General features: G+C 48.8%; 8 protein-coding genes across 8 annotated transcripts; 6 read left to right on the forward strand and 2 right to left on the reverse strand.

Moving 5' to 3' along the window:
• Positions 1–741: 741 nt before the first annotated feature.
• Positions 742–7,377, forward strand: F5891DRAFT_1218850 (glycosyltransferase family 2 protein; the record flags this gene model as incomplete). Its single annotated transcript, XM_041369372.1, has 14 exons — positions 742–1,106; positions 1,160–2,340; positions 2,378–4,097; positions 4,147–4,475; positions 4,524–4,878; positions 4,929–5,148; positions 5,198–5,348; positions 5,410–5,822; positions 5,878–5,901; positions 5,954–6,043; positions 6,094–6,158; positions 6,211–6,380; positions 6,435–7,038; positions 7,090–7,377. The coding sequence occupies 14 exons, from the start codon at positions 742–744 to the stop codon at positions 7,187–7,189; spliced, it is 5,787 nt and encodes a 1,928-aa protein (XP_041227538.1). The 3' UTR covers positions 7,190–7,377.
• A 314-nt stretch (positions 7,378–7,691) lies between these two features.
• Positions 7,692–8,334, reverse strand: F5891DRAFT_1026522 (uncharacterized protein). Its single transcript, XM_041361415.1, has 2 exons — positions 7,939–8,334; positions 7,692–7,890 (listed from the first exon to the last, which is right to left on the reverse strand). The coding sequence occupies exons 1-2, from the start codon at positions 8,089–8,091 to the stop codon at positions 7,729–7,731; spliced, it is 315 nt and encodes a 104-aa protein (XP_041227539.1). The 5' UTR covers positions 8,092–8,334; the 3' UTR covers positions 7,692–7,728.
• A 1,749-nt stretch (positions 8,335–10,083) lies between these two features.
• F5891DRAFT_949811 (uncharacterized protein) lies at positions 10,084–11,438 on the forward strand (the record flags this gene model as incomplete). Its single annotated transcript, XM_041374907.1, has 2 exons — positions 10,084–11,187; positions 11,265–11,438. The coding sequence occupies 2 exons, from the start codon at positions 10,084–10,086 to the stop codon at positions 11,436–11,438; spliced, it is 1,278 nt and encodes a 425-aa protein (XP_041227540.1).
• A 253-nt stretch (positions 11,439–11,691) lies between these two features.
• F5891DRAFT_949935 (uncharacterized protein) lies at positions 11,692–13,176 on the forward strand (the record flags this gene model as incomplete). The annotated part of the gene is made up of 4 exons (XM_041374914.1): positions 11,692–11,900; positions 11,957–12,007; positions 12,070–12,304; positions 12,361–13,176. Coding segments are annotated over 4 exons (1,311 nt in total), but the record flags the coding sequence as incomplete, so codon positions are not given.
• A 2,373-nt stretch (positions 13,177–15,549) lies between these two features.
• On the forward strand, positions 15,550–16,870 carry F5891DRAFT_1107588 (uncharacterized protein). The gene is made up of 2 exons (XM_041363673.1): positions 15,550–16,534; positions 16,599–16,870. Exon 1 carries the CDS (start codon positions 15,871–15,873, stop codon positions 16,516–16,518), a length of 648 nt encoding a protein of 215 aa, XP_041227542.1. The 5' UTR covers positions 15,550–15,870; the 3' UTR covers positions 16,519–16,534; positions 16,599–16,870.
• Positions 16,871–17,156: 286 nt separating this feature from the next.
• On the reverse strand, positions 17,157–18,334 carry F5891DRAFT_1172376 (uncharacterized protein). The gene is made up of 4 exons (XM_041365585.1): positions 18,131–18,334; positions 18,011–18,072; positions 17,875–17,950; positions 17,157–17,817 (listed from the first exon to the last, which is right to left on the reverse strand). The coding sequence occupies exons 1-4, from the start codon at positions 18,275–18,277 to the stop codon at positions 17,269–17,271; spliced, it is 834 nt and encodes a 277-aa protein (XP_041227543.1). The 5' UTR covers positions 18,278–18,334; the 3' UTR covers positions 17,157–17,268.
• F5891DRAFT_1107593 (uncharacterized protein) lies at positions 18,335–20,666 on the forward strand (the record flags this gene model as incomplete). Its single annotated transcript, XM_041363674.1, has 8 exons — positions 18,335–18,557; positions 18,610–18,774; positions 18,825–18,924; positions 19,025–19,287; positions 19,336–19,782; positions 19,833–19,907; positions 19,954–20,076; positions 20,139–20,666. Coding segments are annotated over exons 1-8 (1,884 nt in total), but the record flags the coding sequence as incomplete, so codon positions are not given.
• A 1,907-nt stretch (positions 20,667–22,573) lies between these two features.
• On the forward strand, positions 22,574–24,068 carry F5891DRAFT_194642 (Homocysteine S-methyltransferase). The gene is made up of 3 exons (XM_041370866.1): positions 22,574–22,689; positions 22,742–22,887; positions 22,940–24,068. The coding sequence occupies exons 1-3, from the start codon at positions 22,651–22,653 to the stop codon at positions 23,838–23,840; spliced, it is 1,086 nt and encodes a 361-aa protein (XP_041227545.1). The 5' UTR covers positions 22,574–22,650; the 3' UTR covers positions 23,841–24,068.
• The last annotated feature ends 100 nt before the right edge of the window (positions 24,069–24,168 follow it).

Genomic DNA, 24,168 nt, shown 5'->3' on the forward strand with positions numbered 1-24,168 from the left:
CTCGTATTAGAGGTGATTTACAGCTCGTTCGGATCTGATGGACCCGGCGTCGTCGAAATGCTGTTGAAAGAGATACGGTATATTCTGGGTGGTAGCACGGTTAGTCATTTCTCTCACGAGATTTCCCAGTGGTTGATGTTGTTTTGGACACAGTCGTGCACACCTCTCTAAATCTGCGCTAGCCTGTGCATCATGGTCATGTGCGATGTGCATGTTCTTTGTGAACGATCGTTTTGCAGTAAATAGGTTAACTGATTTACATTTTAGTTCCAATTTGGTGGGTCTTTCTGCCTGTGGTCCCGCTGGGCAGGACTACAAATCAGGGTGCTGATCTTCGTCTTCTAGTAGCAATCATACCATCGAATGTATTCTTGAAAATCTCCATTGTCAAGCCATCGAGCGTTCAAGGTTGTCGGCCAGGACAGCCCGCTCACTGGCACTGCTCTTTCCGGTTCACTGCCAATTAACCTGTGCCCGGCACCCTGATCACGGTCTCACGCTTTTCTTAGCCAGTGTCAACAGGTGTGAGCCCGTGATACACGAAACCCTAATTAGCGAAGTTCCCCATAGGTGAAACATAGACGCTTACCAGGCTACGCCCAGAAACGGAGATGTCCAAGAATAACGTGTCTTTACATCGAAAGAGGCGCAGCCTGTCCACATGCCGACGGAATGGCCTAGCATGTCTAGCTGATATTTCTTTTTGCCCCACGACTCGTTGCTTGTTCACTCTCCAGCACGATGGCCTCTACTTCGGCCAATCTCGTGCAACAGGCTGCTAGCTCCGGCGAGCTAACTGACCTTGTTTCGTCTTCTACACCTGCCACTACAGATGATGCCATCCTCGCTGTTCTCACCGCTCGATTTCGCGCTGATTTACCGTATACTAGACTCGGATCCACAAACATCGTGGTAGTCAACCCTTACAAAACACTCGCCAATGTCAATGACGCTAATGCGAAGGAGTACGAGGAGAGATGTTACAAGGATACCAAGCTGGGCTTGGCAGATTCTCGGAGACCCCCTCAGCCTCATTTGTATGAGCAAGCGGCTAAAATCTATCTCCTTATGAGAAGAAGGAACGAGTCTCAAGCAGTTGTCACTCGGTGAGTTACTTCCGTACCGAACGAAACTAGAGCTCATAGTACAATTCTGTCAGGGGAATCTCGGGATCGGGAAAGACTGCAAGCAGTCGCCTGCTCGTGGACCAGATTTTACGCCTCTCAGCTCACTCCAAACGAGAGACCAAAATCTCTGAGCAAATCAAATCTTTCGCGGTGCTGCTCGAGTCTTTCGGAAATGCAAAAACCCTTGTGAACCCAAATGCCTCACGACACACACGCTACACAGAGCTCCACTTCAATGAACGCGGGCGTATCAGCGCTGCAAAGGTTATCGCCTTTGGGCTTGACAAGTCACGCTTGACTCGTTTGTCACATGAAGAACGATCTTACCATGTGTTCTACCAACTTCTTGCTGGAGCTACGCCAGTGGAACGTGACTACATGGGCTTGGAAGGCCCTTCGGACTACGCCCTGTTGGCATCATCCGGTTGTTATCACTTGCCTGCTGGTCCATTCAGTGATGATGGCATCGCGATGGATGATTTGCGAGACGCCTTCAAAACTTTAGGCTTCAAGTCCAAGCATGTCTCATCAATATTCAACGTGCTCGCCGCTATTCTGCTACTCGGCAACCTCGAATTCGGGGAGGCTGATGCGCAGGACGTCTCTGCATATGTCCTTAACGTGCCAATTCTCCAACAGGTAGCAAAGCTTTTGGGAGTTTCTCCCGAAGAACTCAGTGACACGCTGACGTACAAGACGAACTATGTACGCAAGGAGCTGTACACCGTGCTGCTCAATGTGCAGCAAAGCGCAGCACAGCGGGACCGGCTAGTTCGTGATCTCTATGCAATCATGTTTGCATTTGTGGTGGAAACTGCCAATTTCAAGCTAGCCCCTGCCTCTCTAAATCCTACATGTTCCGCCACTCGTATTGTACTGCTTGACCAAGCGGGTTATCAAACGCGGGCGCCTTCAGGGTCTAGTGGTCCTACTCCCCTTATCTCCGCTCATCAGAATGGCTTCGATGAATTCTGCATCAACTTCACCGACGAAATCGTGCAATCCCACATACTTCGAAACACTTTCGACGACAATACAGCTTTCAACAGTCGTATGATTGCTGATGGGAACTCGCTACCGGCCGTCATTGCCATGGACAACTCAGCTTGTGTTGAGCTTCTTCGGGGCCCATACAACACTCAGACAACGTCACGAAAGCCTGGCGGTCTTCTGGGTGTCGTTGACAAGGCCGCAACGTCCTTCAAGTCGGGGCGTGCAGGATGAACGGCGGGATGATGATCTACTGCAAGACTTGAGTGCCAAGTTTGGTGCGCACGCGTCTTTCGTTGCAGCACCTCTCACAGATGGAAGGAGAGCTTTTGGGATCAACCACTATGCTGGTGCCTGTTCGTACGACGTCAGCAACTTCGTGGAGAAGGACGCGGACCTGCTTGACCCTATTTTCGTCACTCTCCTTCGCAGCTCGAATGATGTATTTGTCGCGAAGCTCGTGTCGGGCCCCAGCTTGTCTACGGAAAAGCACCAGAGCGACGAGGAAACTATCGTCCAAGCTCAAGTCTCTTCCCGCCCTCTTCGCACGCTTACTCCTCTGGGAAACAGTGCTGATGAAAACCCTCGCTTAAACCCGTCCAAAATCTATCCCGTCACTACGCAGCTCAATCAGACGATTTGGAATGTCTTGTCCAACATCGAGAATGTGCCGATGTGGACTATCACGTGCATTCGCCCCAATGATACCGGGTTCTCTAACTCCCTTGACAGGCGTCGCGTCAAGGGGCAAATTAGGTCTCTGTTACTCCCAGCTATTGTGTCGAGGAAGCAGGTTGAGTTTGTCGCAGACTTTGATCAGGCAGAGTTTTGTGACAGATATCGTCCTTCCATGCGCGGATCAGATGCTGAGCGCATGCGTCAGTGCGCCCAGTCTAATGGCTGGAGAGAAGGCATTGACTTCGCGATTGGGAACCAGAGGATCTGGCTATCGTATTTGGCATGGAAGATGGTAGAGGATGTTATTCGTTCTGAGGAGAAAGAGCAGAAGAAGCTTGCCCGTGAGGATTCACAAGAGGACGAGAACGCCATGCTCGATGATGCCACAGACTACCCTGGTGATGAGCGACAGTCAGCATACTTTGATGAACCGGATGCCACACCATTCCAAGAGCCGAAAACGCCTGCGTTCGATGGTTATGCACCGTCTCATGTTGCTGCTCCTAGTTATCGCGAGCAGTCGGAATCCACGACGTGGGACACGAAACCCGAAAAGTTTGACAAAGCGCCTCCTCTCATGGCTAGTTCTGCCATGCTAACTGCGGATAACGCTCCTGAAATGTTGGAGGAACAGCTGCCAACCACTCGAACCCGACGTTACTGGCTTTATACCGTCTATTTCTTCACCTGGTGTATTCCCGATTTCCTGCTATTGGGGTTAGGACGTATGAAGCGCCCTGACGTCCGCCTTGCATGGCGAGAGAAAGTGACCATCTGCCTCCTCATCCTCTTCGGAAATGGCCTTATCCTATTCTACATCATCGCCTTCGGTGTCATTCTCTGCCCGAACTTCAAGTATGCATGGACGACAGACGAAGTAGCTCAATATACAGGCAACACTGACTACTACGTCTCCATTCAAGGCAAGGTCTATGACGTCTCCAATTTCGTTTTCGGTGACCACAGTGACATCGTGGGAGAGGCAAGTAATGGTGCGGCCACCTTGGCGGGGCTGGCTGGTACCGACATGACCTACTACTTCCCCCCTCCTTTAAATGTGGCATGCGCGGGCCTTGTCAGCGACCCGACAATGAAAATTACTCCCGAGAACAACACTCTAGTCTTGTACCCGACAGCTATGCATTCCTCCGGATCCAATGCTCCGACGACTCCCACAGCTCTCGACAACCAGGACTGGTATACCGCGACCTTCATACCAAAGATCAACCAGTATCTCCTTGGTCCGTTGGTTTGGGAGCCAAGCGATATCTACTCTCAAGCTAATCAAACAACGAATCCGCGGTAAGTCGTACTTAGTCTGCCTCAGTAACATCACTCATTATCTTCACAGAACTTGGGCGATTTACGATAATAGCATCTATGATTTGACGGACTATATCTACACCCTGAACACAATCAACCTGAATGTCGCTTCGTACAGCTTCCTTGACCCGAACCTCGTTGCAGTCTTTGAGGAACAAGCCGGGCAGGACATCACTAGCCCTTTGAATACAGTCTTGGCCGCCATGAGCGCTGAAAACCGTACGGCGAATATGGACTGTCTTTCTAATGCCTTCTACTATGGAGAGACAGACTTCCGGTACACTCCAAGATGTCAAGTGCAGAACTACCTTTTGCTTGTGTTCTCCAGTGTCCTCATGGCCTCAATGGCGATGAAATGTACGTTTTCTTCCTATCTGAACCTTTGCTTGCATTGACTCCATATAGTCCTTGCCGCACTCCAACTCCAGACCAAGCGCTTCCCTGAGTTACTGGACAAGTTCGTGTTATGCCAGGTTCCTTGTTACACGGAAGGAGAGGATTCCCTTCGCCGCACACTCGACTCACTTGCCAATTTGGACTACGACGACAAGAGGAAGCTGATTTTTGTCATTTGTGATGGGAATATCATTGGGAGCGGTAATGAACGACCGACACCTGCTATCGTACTCGACATTCTTGGCGTTGATCCAGCGAAAGACCCTGAGCCCTTGATGTTCAGATCAATCGGAGATGGCTCGCAGAAGCTCAACTACGGCAAGGTATACTCTGGATTGTATGAGTTTGAAGGTCATGTTGTTCCGTACGTCATCCTCTCGTAACCATGAAATCATTGCTGACACTTTTGTTTAGGTATATAGTCGTCGTGAAAGTCGGGAAGCCAAGTGAACGTTCGAAACCCGGCAATCGTGGCAAGCGTGACAGTCAGATCATGTTGATGCAGTACTTGAACAGGGTTCACTTCAACGCACCCATGTGCCCACTAGAGCTCGAGATATATCATCAGATGCGGAATGTTATTGGGATTGACCCTGCGTTCTACGAGTACATTTTCACTGTGGATGCAGACACAGTACGCTTTACTGCTCGCTACCCCGAGAAGCTCTGACATCCTTTCGCAGTCCGTGACTCCCAAATCTCTTAACCGTCTTGTAGCAGCCTCGATAGCAGATTCCAACATAATCGGCATATGTGGTGAAACGAGACTCCAGAATGAGGAGGGATCCTGGTGGACCATGATCCAGGCAAGTGGTTTAAATTTACACATTTTGTGTATTCATGCCAACATACCCATAGGTATACGAGTACTACATCTCGCACAACTTGTCCAAAGCTTTCGAGAGTCTTTTTGGCTCAGTCTCGTGTCTTCCTGGTTGCTTCACCCTTTACCGCATCCGCACTAATGATAAAGGCCGACCGCTCATCATCTCCAACCGTGTAATTGATGAATATTCGGAAAATAATGTGGACACCCTGCACAAGAAGAATCTGTTCTCCCTCGGCGAAGATCGATTCCTGACGACACTATTGATGAAACATTTCCCCACTTTCAAGACCAAGTTCACTCCGGACGCGATTGCGCGTACCATGGCGCCGGTATCATGGAGAGTATTGTTTTCACAACGCCGGCGTTGGATCAACTCTACCATTCACAACCTGTGCGAGCTTGCTATTCTTCCAGACCTCTGTGGAGTCTGCTGTTTCTCGATGAGGTTCTTCGTCTTCCTTGATCTGATCGGTACTTTGGTAAGGTCTCTTCAAAGCGTCAATGTACGATTTCTGATGTTTTTTTTTTCATTAGATATTGCCTTCCACTGTTGTTTATGTGAGCCGCAGCACGTTATCTTTCATCGAGTTCTAGCTAACGTCGCGTTTAGTTGGCTTGGCTGATTGTCGAAGTCGCTACTGGACAATCTCCGTTCCCTCTGATTTCCATAATCATGTTGGCAGCGGTATATGGTCTTCAGGTGAGTAACGTCGTCTAATCAAGAGAAGTCATTTACGATGTCATTTCCAGGCTCTTATCTTTATTATCCGAAGAGAGTTCATGCTTATTGGATGGATGGTGGTCTATCTCATTTCGTAGGTTGACTTGTTCTGTAATAGATGCATAGCTCATTTTCTGTTGTTACAGGTACCCAGTTTACAGTTTCTTCCTGCCCATATATTCATTCTGGCGGATGGATGAGTTCGGTTGGGGTAACACTCGTATCGTGCTCGATGATGGTGGAAGCAAGAAGATCATCGCGAACAGCAACGACATGAAGTTCAACGAGTCTATGATTCCGTACAAGAAGTTTAGTGGTACGTTCAATACGCATTCTCACTCGTGCTACCTGTTAATGGTAATCCGTACAGACTATGAGGCTGAAACGTTGGGTGACAACCAATCCGGGCAGTCGTATGACTCGCCTCCCGATTTCCATAAATCAGGCTCTGTGTATCTCTCCGCCCCTCAGCCGCATCATCTGTCAGGCTCTCAACGCCCATCTGTCTACGAGTACGGCCGCTCTGAGTCAGGAGATCATGACTACTACCGCGACACAAACATGATACATAGCAACTCGTCCCATCACAACCTACCCGGGCCTTCACGTCCGAGCTCCCGTGCCGTATCTGACGCCAACCGTCCACCACCTCAGATGGCCAACTGGAGAGGACCCTCACAGGAAAGGATCAACATGTTTACTCCGACCAATTCGGGTCCACATGGGAGCGTGTATGGCATGACGCCGCCTGACTCGCGAATGACATCTGGAGTCTTCAACCGCTCCATGTCCCCCGCCCAGAGCCTAGGTGTCCCTCCTCAGCATTTCAACGGAGAAGTGCGGACATCTACGTTATCTATGGCTACAACTGCGTTCACCGGCCCCAACATGAATCCCAATCCCTCGGATGACGAGCTGTATAATGCACTTCGGAACTTTTTGAGTACACAAGACTTGATGGCTGTGACAAAGAAGTGCGTTGTCCTGCTATACTTGACTACATCCTAATACTAACTTCACTTCAGGACAGCTCGTGAGGCTATGGCGGCTCGCTTCCCTCGCGCAGACTTGACGTATCGTAAAGACTTTTTGAACCAGTGCATTGACGACATTCTTTCGCATTAAACGTAGACTATATACATCATTTAGGACACTTACATTTATCTCTCGGACCCTTCTAGGACTTAATTGACTATCGGGACAATGCTGATTAGCGTTTTGTTTTGCTATGATTACGACATGTATGACATTTGTTAGTAACGCGTTGGATTTCGTCGGACATAATAATACGATGGCAACTTGGACTGTTGAAACGTTGAACGTTAAGCTTAGCCTCGTTAGGGCAACCAACTGGTGATTATATGTAATCACAAGATGACGGTGCTTGTAAAACGGAGGTGGTTCTTAATGAATGTATACTTTGAATATTCGAATGGGCTATGGGGTATCTGTGTATGCATCTGTATGCATCTACTAATATTGTTACAATGTAGGTATGCGTCATCAAAACACAAGCGAATACTTGTCAGAGATGAGTCTGGTGTATAGCTAGAGTATTTCTACGGTACCGATATCCATGTTATCAACCGAAGCAATGTCTTTGACTTGTGCAGTGATGTTATGGTCTGACGCGACCCTCTTGTATTCTCCGACACGCTACTGTGCTAGTCGAAAGGCTGTCTCGGGCGAACCAGCAACTGCAACGCCAGTGAGCTCGACTCCTCTTCAGCAGGTGAACCGCCGGATGACTCGTCAGACTCAGCCATCAGAGGCCCAGGCTCTGTCCGACCTTCCATGCTCTCCATGTCATCTGCGAAGTCAAGCCGCTCTGCAACGTCAGGTACCCCGAGGATATACCGATCTCATGGACGGACAGGTAAGAACGTCTGCCGAATGAGCTTTTCCCGCGAGAACTGGACTAGGGTCTCTTCAGTGGTGATCAGCAGGCCATGGAGCCCGTCTGCCTTGATTCCATATGTGATGAGTCTCCTGGGCCAGATCGCGCCTCCGTCCGATTTCCGTGACATGGAACAGAATAAAAGGCAGATGAAGTCTGCAGTTTGCGAAGTAAGGAGCTCAGCTGTTCAAACTGGTCATAAAACTTCAATGCTAGATCCGTAGGCATGGTTTGTCGCAGCGAAGAGACTTGTGTGTGAATATGATCTTCGGACAAAGATGAAAGGGTACGTGGAGTAGTGCTATAAGAGGCGATATGGGCTGGAAGACAACTATTGAACTCGAAAGGTTGTCCGATCCAGTCGAGGACAGTGATATCGCCTGACCGGGCCACGATCTCCTGCAGGAGCCATCCGAGAGCGTTTTTTGCTTCATCTCACCATAAACGATAGGCAGGGTAATGGCGAAGATGCCAAATAATGAGTACGCAACGTCTTCTTGCACAGTGGTGACGCGCTTCGATGCCCGTTGTAGTTTCTCTCGGGCGCCGCTCATACCTGGACGGAAGGTCACCAGGGCCCGTGCATCTATCCCTGTCACATCCAACTCCTTCATGATTGCAGGGGACTCTTTGTGGTCAGTAGAGCAATCGTCGAGATATAACAATCCTTCTGATAGAGGATTACAACTTCGGACCGACGAATTCTTGAATCGCATAAGGTGGAAAGCTTCTGAATAAGGAAAGTTCGGGCCAGGTGAAATTGACGCGGCCCTGCCGCGCCTGCCGCGCCTGCCGCGGTCGTGACGCGCCTGTGACGCGGCACTGACGCGGCATATGTGACGCGGCACTGTAACAAATTCCTATGTACAAATCATGTTTACACAACTTCATATCGCATTCCAAACACTTTGAATCATCGTTAATGATCAACATATGAGTGTCTGCCTGCGTACAGGCTCTATAGTGCTGTATTCACCTCTCACCAAATTTACAGTGCTTGTCCTCTGCGTTCATATTACTAGTATGCATCTTGCGCGTCAGTCCTATATTGTTGCATTACCTCTAATTCGTTCATCTATGTTGGTTTTCAGATGCAGTGTCAAATGTTGTCTCACTGTGTCAAGCTTCGACCTCACCCTGCCAAGTTTGATCCACTCTCTATACCCTGCACCAACACGTCGAGCCCCAACCATGGCATGTCAGAAGCCTCGTTTAGGCTGCGTCAAGCACTACTCACACCACGACAAGTTCTCCCAAATATCTTCGCAGTCTCTGTACTAATATCAACATCCACACTCTATGCCGCGTCAAGACCTACTACAGTGCCGCGTCAACCATAGCACATACCGCGTCAGTTGCCGCGTCACATGCGCGTCAGTGCCGCGTCAAACAAGTTGTGCCGCGTCAGTTGCCGCGTCAAACCTCCTCCATGCCGCGTCAGTGCCGCGTCAAACCTCGTCACTGCCGCGTCACGCCGCGTCACTGCCGCGTCAAACTTCATTCATGCCGCGTCACAAGTAGCACATGCCGCGTCAGACCTCACCACCTCCACATGCCGCGTCAAACCTCACCACCTCAACTGTCACACTGTCCGTATAACTTAGGTACATTTTACTTTACATCTGTCATAATAATTGATATTCTAACAGTGTTCCTTTTCATCCTGACAGAATTAGACGTCGTACACTGTAATTGTCCATAGGCAGTAATAAATTTATTTTACTAAGCATTCTTTCGTTGTCTCCTCTGGGCTCGAGAAACAACCCTTATTATCGCGCTTTTGTAAATCGTATCATGGCCTTTGTGAGTTCTTTAAAATACGGAGTAAACTTGTTATAACCATCTTTTAGCAATTAATCAAACATATATTCAACTTTTTCTATCCCAACGAGACAGAGAATCAAAATTATCCAGATCGGCCGGGTCCGCTGCTGAGTTTTGGGGACCTCATACCCTGCTATGACCGTTCAGGTGCGTCATCCGACATATTCTCCTTGTGAACTCAGATTTGACAAATAGAACAGGCAATGTAATAGCTTATCTTCCGGCCTCCGTGCAGACCGCTCAGCCATCACATGACCCTGCACACTCCGTCCCAAATCCACCACCCCTCCCTCAACACATGAAACACCACTCACAAGAGTTATTCGAACTCTGCACGGACACAAAGTCTATACCACGCCGACGTGCCCGAAGTGTTAGTCCTTCTGCAGCCCGAACAAATCAACGCCGTGGTCTAGATCAATCCTCCAATTCCCTACGTCCCAAATCTGGCGGTGGAGATGAGTTATGGGACCCATGGCCGGACGGTGACTTTGAAAGGTTATTAACATGGGAGGAGGTATTAAGAACTGACAATCTTAGCGAACATTGGGCTTGTCAGCCAGGAGGAGGAGACAAGAGGGGGTCAGAGTCAGCACTTGCGTGGTCGCAAGGTAAAAAGACGAGACGTGTTTGCCTGGGTGTCATTACTTGTGATGAACCTACCTGTGAGGTAGTCACACGTCCGCAGACCCGCCGGGCTGGTATCATGGGACAACTCAATGCATCGTGCCTTTGTGGTAGTCAGCTCAAGCACATCGACTGCGGTGTCACATCAGTGTTGTATTCATTCAAAGGAGGCGTCTACTACATTCACAAGGGCATTCACCACCATCCGAAACAAACTCACATCTTGCATCTATCTCGTGACGAGCGGACAAGATTTGAACAAATAGTCTTCGAAAATCCTGCTGCTGGCCCTGCGGCATTAATTGCTGGTCGCAACAGCATTACTGGTACCCGTGAATCTGTTTCAACGATCTCCACAGTGCTTCTCAACCAGGACCGTGTCAAGGCCGAGCTGCAAGCACTACGGGGCAAGTCCACTCGAAACTTTGTTGATGACTTCGCCGAATTCCAGAAGAACCATCCAGGATATGTTTTGTATTCTCAATTCGAAGCAGTCACTGTCGTTGTTGTTCAAACTCAATTCATGGTGTCACAACTGGTGACCGACTTCATCGAGGACGAGGCTGTGAATGGCATTGTTTCGGATGCAGCACATGGGTTTTGGTACTCATCTAAGGATCTTCTCATAATTAGTTCGACATATTCTGCTTTGCTCGCATGCTGGGTACCTGGACTCATGACCTATGCAAATGGAGGTTCAGCCGAGCACTACCGATTACATTTTCTTGTCCTTTTCAATTCCATGGCAGATGAATGCGAGAAGCACGGGCGTGAAGTCAATGATGAACTGTTTGGCAATGTAAGGCTCCAGTTACTGGTACATAGTGTTCATTCTGACATTCGCTGATCCAGGTTGTCGACTTCAGCGAGGCTGAACGAGTTGGGTTTACTCAAGCGTTCATTATGTTCTGGACCAATCGTGAGGATTCACGTGTATACGAGGAAGGTTGTCGGGTCTTTCTAGTCAGTCGACAAAAGGTTTGCGAAAACTCCGACCTCTACGCGGCTTCGCTACACAGGCAGTAATTCCAAGAACAAAGCACCACCCCAACACCAACGTTCTCGCACAAAAACGAAAAAACTTCGGATCTTGTTGCCGGTATTGGAAACTGAAGATCGGCCATCCATAAACGAGGGTGAAAAGCCGTCTGACCAGGCCAGCGTACCCGAGCCAATCGAGGATCCATTGGTCCTTCAGGCATCTGGCAACGAAGAGGAATCACTGTCCACATCCAAGATAAAGAAACCATTAGAGCTGGACGACGGAGAGAGTGAAGCATCTGACTATACATTTGATTGTAGGTGTGGGGCTCTTGGCAACGGCCATGAAGTTGCAGGTGGTCAAAAGACAATCCGATGTGATCTGTGTGAAAATTGGTCACACATTGCTTGTCAGAGAGGTGGCCGAGCCAGCAATCTTCATCCAAAGGCAGCATTTTATTGCGATGGATGCTCAACACAGGAGTCAAAAGCACCACCAACCCGCAAGTAAGTTTAAACAACTGTGCCTCTCGCATAAACTGACATCCGTGACTCAGGAGCAGCAGGAAAGCCACAACAAACAAGAAAACGACTCCACTTTACACACGTCTGATGTTTGTCTTTTGATCTCCAACCCTAGCTGAGAATCGAGATATGGCTGATCACTCACTTATAGTGCTGGCAAAGGAGCTCTGGCTCGTCTCGGGAAGTATTGGTATCCTGTGCGGCTGATTCAGTCCTATGACACTGTTAGTCTCCCTGCTAGTGCACGCAACCGAGTACGCTGGCGGGTGGTCTGGTGGCGCGGTTGCAGATTCCCATCAAGTTTGGGATCACCTCCTGGTGATGTTGAGCAAGGAGATCTCGTGGATGAACTTTGGCAGGACCAAGCTAAGAGGCGTGAGATTCGCGTGAGTGACAGTGACTGGTTATACTCGCAGTCCTCTTGACACGAAGTATTGTGTAGCTCGGAGAATGGATCCACTCTTGGGATACTCCTCGCGAAGAAGACTTGATTCAAAACTTTATGTCAGCGGAAGTATCAAAAGAACTGGACGACATTCTACTACCACATATTGCTTCGCTTCAGAAGCTCCTTGACAGTCCAGACTTGAACCAATATGGTGCGGAGGCATACCCCGTGATAGACTACATCTTGCGATCGAAGAAGAAGCCAGATGGTGTGGGTGCATACAGCATACCGTTTTGTGGTGACATCTCATCTCACGAGTATGCCAAAATTGCACGTTGGTTCTCGGAGAATGTTCCTGGTGCTTCCGGTCAAGTCGAAAAATGGCTTGGTGGCATGCCTTTGGTGCATGCTTTCACTCTCGTGGTTGCTCACCGAAAGGCCAGTGATTTTGAAAAACGCATCGAAGCTCGAAACGAAGAATGGAACGATAGCATGCTGTTGAAGATGGCTTGGGCTGATCTCATGATAAGCTATCCTACCAATAGCTTCGTGGCTGATGTCGACCTCGAGTGTCTGACCGCACTAGAAGCAAGGATGTTCGAGGATTCCGAAGAAGCAGGACCTGCAGGCAACCAGCAGTGGGGTTTGGATGCTGGCCAACATCACAGGCGATGGAATGTGTATGTCGGAATTCCTGATGAATGGGTTTCTGCAAGAGATTATAGCGAGAGTGAACTTGAAGTGAGGAAGACATTACCTGCTCCGTTCGATAGATATCTAACTTATGTGATTGACAGCGCGGCCCCTTATTCAGTGATAACTCTGATGCTACATCTTTGGAGTCTGCAGACGAGCTATCCGAAGCTGTAGTTCCTTCTCTGCCGGCCAAAGAATGTCCGCCCGTTAAACGTCGATGTGCTCCACAGGCTCGAAGGGTCCAGAGAGGGAGGAAAAGAAAATAGTCATTGGCTTATGTATACCTAGTTGTACATGGCTCTGAGGCAAATAAAATAACAAAAGAATGGTCGTGAACTCATCCAATTTGATCTGGAAGTTGAATATAGAATATAGGAATGGCGCGTCAGTGGCCGCGTCAAGGATCGTTAGTGCCGCGTCAAGGCTCGTCAGTGCCGCGTCACATGCGCGTCACGCCGCGTCACGGCCGCGTCACGACCGCGGCAGGCGCGGCAGGACCGCGTCAAAATAGCTACGCCCGGAAAGTTCTCAAAGCCTTTGCACAACAGACCAAAACAACGCTTACCTCCGTCTTCTGAACTCTGCAGCCTCTCACTCTCATGTACTGGTCTGGCACAACTGAGGGATACGGCGAAATCTGATACAAATTCAACCCACACGTGATGCGTGTAGCCCTGAAAATTTATCGTAATCGTGTATCGTTGATGTGGCTATCTCAAACCGATATGTAACGTATCATGATTTTCCTCACATTATAACTGTTGACGGACCATCTAGCAAATAGAATAATTCCTCTATCTTGCGTCATGTGTAAATATTACGGACTGTTTCACCTCTTTTCCATTACCAGCTAGCTCGTGGAATCTCCATGTAAGCGCTAGGTCGAAACCATGGCTTCCATCTCAGAAGTATTGCGGTATGGTGCTTTGGATGGTTCCCTTATATCACCTCTTAAAATTACCGCATCAAAAGTAAGGTTCACGCTGGTTCGCGACGCAGTGGGCACACAAGGTAAGCGTCTTTGCACGTTCACAATAAAAATGCAACTGACCTACGCATCAAAACTTTCTGATCTTTGTGATTCTCCCGTGACGCACCTCCGTCTCTACCGTTTCTCTACCGCTCAACTTTACGCTATAATATATAAACCTTCCTCTTATGCTCAAGCTCGCTTGCTACTGTCTTAAGCAGGTACCGCTGCCAAAGTTTATGGTTGTGGTCAAGCGTGCCGCGATAATGCTCCGAGTCCGCGAGAATCCCGGTTTTCCTATAATTGGGACCTTATCTGAGTTATACTTCTCCACATGTGATGTCACCCTCTAGTGGAGAAGGACCAGTACTCACTTGATCATCACATCCTAAGTTTATCAAGGGTCAGTGATCCTTCTGTTCTTGTGGACTAATGCACGCGTGGCGCTACAAAGCAGTGAATTCCACAGGTGCATATCCTATAGGAATGTGTCCACAGACGCTTGCCTTTTCCCGACGTGTTGTCGGGGGACAATGTCAAATCGGTGGCCTCAATGCACGACCACAGTCGTCCTTTGTCTATCGTTTCCCCGCTTGTCGAGAGGTATAAAACCTTATGTCGTTCTCTGCTCTATTTCTCTCATCTTCGTCTCTACTTTCCAACTGCGTCTCATCATCTTAGCCAATTCACTTGTTCAACTCATTTATATGTCTATGTAAGTCTACTCGCACGTCAGGTAGATATCTTGATATACTAACACTACCTTACGCATCTAGTTCCTCGTGCCACCACACGCCATTCGATAGGTTGGTGTTCTATTTCGAGTTCAAAGACGCGCTTTATCTCATCATATTCTTAGCGAGTTTATGCCTATGTCAAATGACCACGTACCGCTCCCCGGCGATCCTGACTTCGTTCCGTTGTCAGAAGAAGACTTGGCTAAGTTGATCACAGCTCGCCAAAGCGGTGAGATGTCCCCCGAAGTGCGCGCCATCTTGAATGTGTATGTGGTTCTACCTAAATCATTTATTCAAACTCACGATCGTACAGATTGTTTAAGGAGAGCGATGAATTAATGCGTAGTGTAATTCATGAAGACGCGCTGGCAGGCCCAGCCGATGCTCACGTTGACGGGTAAGCCAATCCCATTAGTCTACCAGGACCAAGCAACTCACGTCCAACGATAGGACAAACCATGATAAATTACCAGCGACGCAACAAGGGTACGTGCACTCGCAACTGAGTCCTCGTCATTGTTCATCTGTTTCTCCAGGACTGGGGCCGATTCACAAAATGTTCAAAATCCTCAGATGTTTGAGTTGTTTCCGACATTGGAGAATTTCACCGCCCCGGTGACTGGTCTCCCCCAGTTGTCCCACATCGACCAGGGGCTCTACTATCCTCCGCAGATCTCTGCCGTCCCTCAAGCGCCCCCGCAAGGTCACCCTTGGTCCCAGCATGAATACAACCCTGAACACTTCATGAACGGGCCTCCCGACACATATAGGCAGCCCTCTGCCGCACCGCAAGGCACTATATGGTTCCAGCATGAATACAATCCTGGATATGATGTCAATGGACCCCCTGGTGCGTATCATCCGCAACCCTCTGCGATCGTTTCAGCACCGCCGCAAGGCCACGCATTGGCCCAGCATGGATATCATCCTGCTCCCTCCTACCCTTACCAGCAACCTTCCACCATTGCGGGTCCGTTCAACGCGTACTACCCCATTGCGACATTACCCCCAGGTCAATATGCTCCATTGCAGACGGAGTCTAGCGGGGGCTCAAACGTGGCGCCAGCCTCCTTTGCTCTCGACAAGATAGCATCTACCAGGCCTCGTAAGCGTAAAACCCCCCAGACCGCGAATGATTCGAGTTCGTCTGTTGCACCATTAATGTGCAAGCGCAGACGCCAGAACGCCTCCGATGACTATGGATCGGGCAAGTTTGGTCCGTACACCCTAGCGGATACTAGTACCACGGTCATGACCATGCCTGTTCATGACCCAAAGCCTGTCGATATCAGTGGACGCAGGACCCATGGTCCAAACGGAGATCCCCTGCGAACGAGGAGATTTGGGGTTATGGAACTGGACGATACCTGCCCCGATGCACCCGGAAACGTCTTTGACTACCACTCGCCACAGTTGACCTGCGTACGCTCATGCGATTGGACCGACCAGCCGTGTGGTCTGTTCATAGAGGTGGACAAGATCCGCATCGAAGACCACCTATGGTTTTGGCATGGGGTTGAAACGAAGAGAACTACTCCGAGCCCCTGCCGATTCGAGGGTTGCCCGGACGCAGAGACGATGACATTTCTGAGCCGTCACATCGAAGGGGTCCACTTCGCTGCGTCCTATCAATGCTCCTATTGCAAGAAGCTGTGGTCGAGGACCGATTCTGTGACTCGGCATCAGAAGGGGTGCAAACCATTACTTGCTAGCAGGGCCCATGCTGAGCATGGAAAGTACAAATTCCGTCTCCAAGAGATGATCAAGTCAGTTTCTGGATATATCGTTCCTGCTAGTAACGCAACCTAGGACAGCGTCTGAATATGTATGTCCCCCTTACCCCGCATCTGTCGCTGTTACTAACGTTACTCCTTATTTCCGTGCTCTAGTGTTGAATATAATTCTTGACACAACTTACTCTCTATGACTGATGACACTCGTTCCATATCTATTACCGACATTCCTTTAGACTATTCTCTCTGCGGCTAACGACACTCGTTTCATTCTATTACCAACATTCCTTCGGAAATTTATTCTCTCTCTGGTTAACCACACTCGCTTCATTCTATCACCACATTCCTTTTGAATATTCGCTCTTTTCGTCCTTGCTCAGTGCATCTTTCATATGGTTATTGGTTTATCTTTATTGCACGCTGGACGTGGTTATCATACCTTACCATGGTGCTCGGTCTATCTTACATACGGTTGGATTTTATGGGAAGGAAGTTGGAAGTAGCTAGTCACTATCATGGAGCTTGGAGCTTTGCATCGTCATTGTTATGAATGAAATATACAGATATTGAACGCTTGAGCGATTCGGAGTACATGATCAAGGAGCTAGTGTTTCAGTGGAGCTCAGGTACAACATGTATATGAGGTGGACGGACTTGCTTCTGTGGGATAAAACGTTTCATCGTGAGTATAAACAGGACAATTTAGCTAGAGCTCAGGTTGGACTGTTAAACCTTCGTTAGGGCAACCAACTGGTGATTACATGTAATTATATATGTGACAAACTATGATGCGTGGAGTAAGAAAGATATGACCTGTAAAAATTGGTCATGTTACTCGAATAACGAGAACCATGAGCATGAACGCGACCAGCACGACAAGTATACTCGTGATCACTAAACATGTTGTACTTCCACTTTTCCCCCTGAAGTCCCTTAACCGTATTCGTTCCTTCTTCATGAAGTCGAAGTTCCCCTCGAGCTTCTCCTGCATTGCTTCGACAACGCTCTTGTCTTTAACTAGCGACTCAGAAAAGTGGGTAGCATTGCGCCGAAGCTGCGTTGCCATTAGTGCGAGTTGCTCTGAGAGCTCTTCCTGTAGTGCGCGAGAGTTTTGAAGTATGGTAGGTGTAGCAGTGATATTGGAAGTGACAGATAATGCTGCAGGAAGAGTTGGCGGCGCAAGGGGCTCTGAGGGTAAAGACTCTATCTGTGAAGATGGTATGAGGTCATCAGCACTAGGCACGCTTCGAGCTGTATCTTCTGTAGGGATGAGCGTCGCTTCTACAGGTATCGTCGCGTAGTCAGCTGCCTTTGTTATAGGGGCACGTATTGATGGCAGTATTGGTGTTGGTCTCCTGAGTGGAGGAGCTGCTTTCTAGTTTGGCAGATGAGCCGAGAAAAGGGGACATGTGTCACGGTGAGGGCTGCATACCTGCTCAACTTCCGTTACAAACGCTTCGACTTGATCTAGCGTCGCGCGCAAGCGTTGATAACGATGTTCTGAGGCTCTACAGAAGCATATTAAATGTGAGCCTAAACGGACGGCCTGCCTTAGTAATTCCACGTACGGTGAAGTCCCATGGTCATCAACCTCGACGTTCTTTAGGAGCAAGCGAGCATGTCTGATTCGCTGAGACAATATCAGCGTCTAGGAGTCTTATATTTGTCACGAATAACTCTGAACGAACCTGGAGAGTGCCTTGGGCTTTGATCCAGGTGTCTCGCTGCGAACTGTCAGACCAATCATCCTGGGACACGGATTTCTCAAGCCTTTTTACTAGGCGAGGTAGATTAACTCTATCATGAAGAATCTGGTCGTTGGTGCGCACGCTCATGTTGGGTCGTTACAGGTCAGGAAGAGAGGGAGGGTGCAGGACAAGGTGTGTCCATATATCCTGAACTCGTGCTTAACATGTGTACTAGAAGTCACTAATGCCTATTTGGCTGATGGGAATATATTTCCCCGTTTGGAGTGAAATAACCACATCCTTCGTTGTTGCCTCCGCGAGTTATACCCTTCCTGCTCACACTCAAGAGCAAATGGACGACCAGGAATCGGAAATACACCGACTCGTCGAGAACGCCGAGAAAGAGCAAGACGGAGGAAGTGCACTGGTAAGATTTGCAGCCATTCACTGTCCCGAATGACCTCACATCAATTTACTAGCGGCGTGACGCCCTCACGAAACTCATAGAAATTGCTCATGCTTCAGATTCCGAGCTCAAGTGCTATGCAGCAAATCATATAAGATACTTTTTCAATAATTTCCCTGACCTAGAAGAAGACGCTATCAATGCAGTCTACGATCTTTGCGAAGATCAAGATTCGCGGGTGCGGTGTCTTTGTTTTCGTGTGCTCTTTTCATGACACCCCGACCGCAGGTTCGCATTGAAGGATATCGAGCAATCTCAAGCGTTTCATCTGTTGAGCACAAGTGGGTTAAACGCAATTCGGATGTGCTTGTGCAACTTCTTCAAAGCGGTAAGTAATGCAACTTTAAAATATCGCGCGCAAATTACAACAATGATTATGGGCATATATGTGTCTTGCTTTTTCAAGTTTTTCTGACCATTCCCTGTAGACGAACCAGAAGAGGTTGCCGTTGTCAAAACAGCCCTTTGTGACCATCTCGACATGGATCCCGGCGTCACTCTAGGAGTCTTATGCGATCAAATAATTCCACCTGAATACACGATAGACGAGGAGGAGCAGCAAATTCGTGATCGTTTACGCTCACTCGTGATAGCCTTTTTGAAAGTTGATGCAGTTGAAGCCATCATTCGGAAATACACCAAAACGCCGGGTACCGATACAGAAAATGTCCTGGTGTCCCAACTTCTGACGGTAACTTGGTGCATCTTCCATCGTTTTGCAAGGCTGACTCGTCGATAGGCTGTCAGAAGGCTGGAGACACGCGACGTCGAAGTGATCATAAAGGACTTGCTTCTGATGATGCCTTGCTATATACCAGGCTCTCCGCGCGGAATGGACCTTCTTCACGTGCTTATCGACAAAGCAAGGTCTTCTCTTAACGTGAAATCGAACGACTTGGGATCTATCAAGACCATCGATTTTTACATATCTTTGGCGCACTTCGTCGCCATTCAAAAACGAGTTGCTTCTCCTGTTGTGTTGTTACGATTTTATTGTACGTATCTGATGGGGAAACCTGTCTTGCAAAGGTTTTCTCCCGAGGAGCAACTTATCCTTGCGGGCCGATTGGTAGAGGCACTTGAAGCATGCGAGGAAGAAAGTCGTCTTCGCCCTCAAATTTGCAGTCATGAACAGTTTTCATTTCTTCGGCGACAGGTCGTTGATGGAGCGCCAAATTTGTTGGAGGTAGGTCGTCCGTATAATTTTACGGTCAATCTACTGAATGATTGACTTAGGCTCTCCACGACACAAAACTCGAGTCTTTAGCTATGTGGGACACATTGCGCTCCCTCCTTCTAGCTTGCAAACATGTAAGTCGAGTCTTTCATGTGAGTTTGCAAAATAACGCGTTTCCAGCGGAAAGAACGTGAAGACTGGGTAGTTCCGTTTAATTTGGCTACATCCATAAGCAGATTTCAAGCGCAAGCGCAACAGTTGGGGCCAGGAAACAACAGCGATGAAATTCGAGTACTCATCAGGGTTCGCAGTGGGCCGCTTTCCGCTTTCTCCATTGACGCCCATTGTTTCTTTCTGTGTTTGAGCAGTCACTAACCGAAACTTCAATGTCGCAAGCAAGTTCGAGTACAACTGTGGACGGGGATGGTCTTTATGAGCGCCCTGCTCACCTCCCGGCTCGACCTCAAATGGGACGTCCGCTATTGAAGAGACCAGATATGTCAAGACCTTCGCATACAAGCACGAGTGGCGTGGTATCGAACTCTCGACCAGCAATACAGATTCGTGACTCTGGTTCTCTTGCATTACCCAAACGATCCTTGAGCTCTGGAGAAACAGTACCACAGATCAAGCGAGCAAAGACGGAATTGACAGAGGAACGACAACTGACACCTTCGTTGCTGAGCCGTATGACGATGCCTATCCCAGGCGATACGGAGAAGGCCTGGCGAAAACGTGGAGGAGCAGGAAAAAAACGCGCGGATGATTCGTCCGAGCCGGACAAGCATCCTATGAGCGGTTATAGCATTAAAGGCGCTGCAGCACATGCCGAGCGGGGCGAGGAGTCGAGAGATCCCACACCAAGAACGTCGTCCTTGCTCGATAGGCTGAACAAATCTGAGGGCGTAGATGGTGGTAATAGGAAGAGACACCGAGGGAAAGCATGAATCGGTTCATGGGACGTTGATATTTATGTATGATCACCGCTGGCTCTTAATCTTGATTAGCATGAATAGTCGGTGCCAGGTTTTATAAATTAAACGCAACCATTTCATCGACAAAGTACTACAGGCACCTTTTGTTTTAGAACACCATGCATGTATGAACGCAGACGTGGTATGAAGGCCCTAGTAGATTAATGAAGACAGTTCACTTGTACATGTTTTAAATTGACATTTGCGTAATGTCAAATGCGTAGCCAACACAAGGACTCCATACGTGAGTACGCACGGCCTTGGCGCTGCGAGTGGTAAATCTAGACACCTATGTGAACAACAAGCGCGACGTGAACAGGGTCATGGGTACGAAGGATGACTGAGTCGTCACAGCTGTACTGCCTCCACTGTTCTCTGACCTCCAGAAAGCGGCCGAAGTTGGTCCAGTCGTCGTCGTCGATACCAACGGGGAAACAACATAATCCTATTGCATGGTCAGCTGTGGACTCGTCTTCAGGAGATGCATCCAATGCATCTGAGATCATACGGAGATGAAATATGACTTGCTTGATGATGCTCGTTAGCCTGACCCAGATCAGACAAGACGCCCTACTGCTGGAATCCGCCATGAAGGCTTATGGCAAGGGGGTTGAGAGATATGGATTGACGATGATGATCGGGGGGATGGGGCATCAGTGCAACTCGATGGCCTCATTCAAGTTAGACATAACGCCCCACTGCCAGGATCTTGTTCGTAGGCTGCTTGCAAGACTATTGAGATGCGTGTATCGTTTGGAATCGCCAGGGACGAAGCGCTAATGGAACCCGATTGAGCCCGGTGGACTCGTCCAGGCCAGGAAAGCTGATGGTCAAGCTGCCGAGAGACTCCGTTCGGAAGAAATGGACGGAAGAACAGAGTTTTCACGCAGCTCGGTTGAGACCGATGATCCCCTGCTGCTCGAATCTGTGCACGGAGTGCCAGTAGCTCGACTGAGCTTTAATGGTTCCATCCAGATCAAAGAAGATACTTCGCTCCTGAAAAATTTGGTGGAATGTTTGTTGAGAGACACCACGATGGCTGAGGGAACGGAGCGCCAGCGCAGCCCGATGGAGTACGACATGATATGGCCTCATCTACGTCAGACGATATGCTTCGTTTCTGGAATCTGACATGAAGGGTCATGGGCCTTGCGAGGTTGGAAAAAAATCTGGATCGATCAACGGAACACTCCTGCAAGGCCGCTTGACAGTACTTCACAAAGTCGATCGACATGGTATTGAAATCACCCTGACTCGTAAGAGGGGGTCCGGTGGCAAGACGAGATTGTGACTTCATGTCACTGTTGGGCTCGCTAATTAGTGAGTGTAAAATCCAACGAGATAAAAACACGCAATGAACAGAAAATCCAATAGTAAAGCGTATCGTAAGTTTGACAGCCAGCGCTCCGGCCATGATATCTGAGCTGTGTAAATCAGGGCCTCTGAGATCTTCCGAAAGACGCCCACACAGCAGCTGACGTACTACCGCTGGCAGACCTTCCTTTCAGATGTCTTCCGCCAACTTCCTGGTGTATCTACTGTCCATTGTTTGCACGTTGCCTGTTAGTGCGTACTTGTTTGTGTGATGCATCTGTGGCGATGATGGCTTGAATCAAACAGCGATTTCCCTGCCGGCTCTGTTGCAAAGTCCGTAAAGTTTTAATGACTTGATCAGTGAGCGCACATTATCGACGTGTTCTGTTAGCACAGATAAGACGTCTACATGGGTTTAACCCACAGTGCATGGAAGAAGTGAGGCGTTGATGATGTGCGCTGACGAAACGTTGCGATGACGTTATGATGACGATAACGTTATATGATGACTTCGGCAAACATCGCGGCGCTTCGTGTCAGGTCGTAGCCTAAGGCATATCTCTTCTTTTTTCAAGTTATCACCCACAACATGCTCAACAACACAATACTATTGTCTGATGGAGGACTCGTGAGTTACAATACAAGTTGTTTTGTACTACCAAGCTCATTTCTCGTCGCAGGGCACTACTCTAGAGGATCACTTCCATCTCCCGATCTCGCACACCCCATTGTGGTCAGCGCGGATCATCCTTGATGCACCAAATACCCTGCAACAAGCCCATCTTGCGTTCCTCGAGGCTGGATCAAGGGTCCTCCTCACTGCGACGTAAGTGTCTCCGCTGTGTTTTTGTCGCAAGTTGTGCACCAGTCATCCACAGCTACCAGGCTGCATTTGAATCGTTCGAGCGCGCAGGATACTCTCATGAAATCGCTACTGAGTCTATGCGTAATGCCGTTCACATAGCGGACCAAGCCAGACATCAATTTTGTAAGGAACACCTCGACATCAGTCCGAAGGAAATCCATATCGCACTCTCCCTTGGTCCCTTTGGCGCTGTACTTGCCCCTATGCAAGATTTTGGTGGGATTTACCCTCCTCCGTATGGGCCGCGAGCCTACAGTGACTCAGATGAAAATACGACTTCCTTCGGGGATGACATTGAAGCAAAGAATAACTCCGTGAAGGCATTGACACGCTTTCACGAGGATCGACTTCGGGTATTCACGTCTGATAAAGAGACGTGGGACAAGGTCGACTTTATCGCGTTTGAGACGGTGCCGCTGGTGAGGGAGGTGGAAGCGATCAGGCAAGCAATGGACAATATGAAAGAGATTATCAGTCCCAAGCCCTGGTGGATTACCGCAACGTTTCCCAACGGCAAGTATCCAGACACTCGGCAACCTGGAGGGGATCGCTATACCCCTACCGAAGCGGCCATCGCTATGATACGCCAGGACAACGAACTACCAGTACCAAATGGTATTGGAATCAATTGCACAGCGCTCAAGTATATCCCGGAGTTACTTCAAGAATTTGAACGGGCGATGGACGGGAATAGGAAACTGTTTCTAGTTTTGCACCCGAACGGAGGTGGCGGATTTGATTTGTCTACTCAAGCATTCCGAGAACCCGAGGAGAATGATCGATGGGCAGAGGATCTGGCCAGCCTCGTCAAAGAGGCCAAAAAGAGGGGATGGAACGAGATCATCTTCGGCGGTTGCTGTAAAACTGGGCCAAGTGACATCAAGGCTCTGGGGGAGGCGTTCAGTAAGGAGTAGGTTAGGGCGTGGCAAAGCTAAACCGCGGCCTTTGTTGGTCGATCAGTGGTAATTGACATACTTTGGCTGATCCTGGTAAGTAGAATGATGGAGGGTTCTTGCCAGTGACTCGGAGGTGGATAAAATAGGCATCCCCATGTACTTGCCATATCAGCCAACAAAAGAAAAAGAAACCCAAAAGGGCAACAGAGGGGCAGTGTCGATTGAGCAGTGTTTCAACACCATCTATGACATGTTTCGATCAGCCATATTACCATACTGAAGGCATGATGCGGTTCCATTATTGCCGTCAACCTCGTTCTTACCAATCAAAAAAAGTATCTTGCAA

This window comes from Suillus fuscotomentosus, assembly GCF_016647785.1.
Source record: "Suillus fuscotomentosus strain FC203 chromosome Unknown F5891scaffold_19, whole genome shotgun sequence".
NCBI lineage: Eukaryota > Fungi > Basidiomycota > Agaricomycetes > Boletales > Suillaceae > Suillus > Suillus fuscotomentosus.

Coding starts and splice junctions, on each gene's coding strand:
- F5891DRAFT_1026522 (XM_041361415.1), bottom strand. CDS start 8,091: ATGTCACGGAAATCGGACGGAGGCGCGATCTGGCCCAGGAGACTCATC. Junction 7,891..7,938: donor TTCGGCAGACGTTCTTACCT/GTCCGTCCATGA, acceptor GACGTTGCAGAG/CGGCTTGACTTCGCAGATGA.
- F5891DRAFT_1107588 (XM_041363673.1), top strand. CDS start 15,871: ATGTGCAAGCGCAGACGCCAGAACGCCTCCGATGACTATGGATCGGGC.
- F5891DRAFT_1172376 (XM_041365585.1), bottom strand. CDS start 18,277: ATGAGCGTGCGCACCAACGACCAGATTCTTCATGATAGAGTTAATCTA. Junction 17,951..18,010: donor GATGACCATGGGACTTCACC/GTACGTGGAATT, acceptor ATGCTTCTGTAG/AGCCTCAGAACATCGTTATC. Junction 17,818..17,874: donor TTGTAACGGAAGTTGAGCAG/GTATGCAGCCCT, acceptor CTGCCAAACTAG/AAAGCAGCTCCTCCACTCAG.
- F5891DRAFT_194642 (XM_041370866.1), top strand. CDS start 22,651: ATGCTCAACAACACAATACTATTGTCTGATGGAGGACTC. Junction 22,690..22,741: donor TATTGTCTGATGGAGGACTC/GTGAGTTACAAT, acceptor TTCTCGTCGCAG/GGCACTACTCTAGAGGATCA. Junction 22,888..22,939: donor AGGGTCCTCCTCACTGCGAC/GTAAGTGTCTCC, acceptor AGTCATCCACAG/CTACCAGGCTGCATTTGAAT.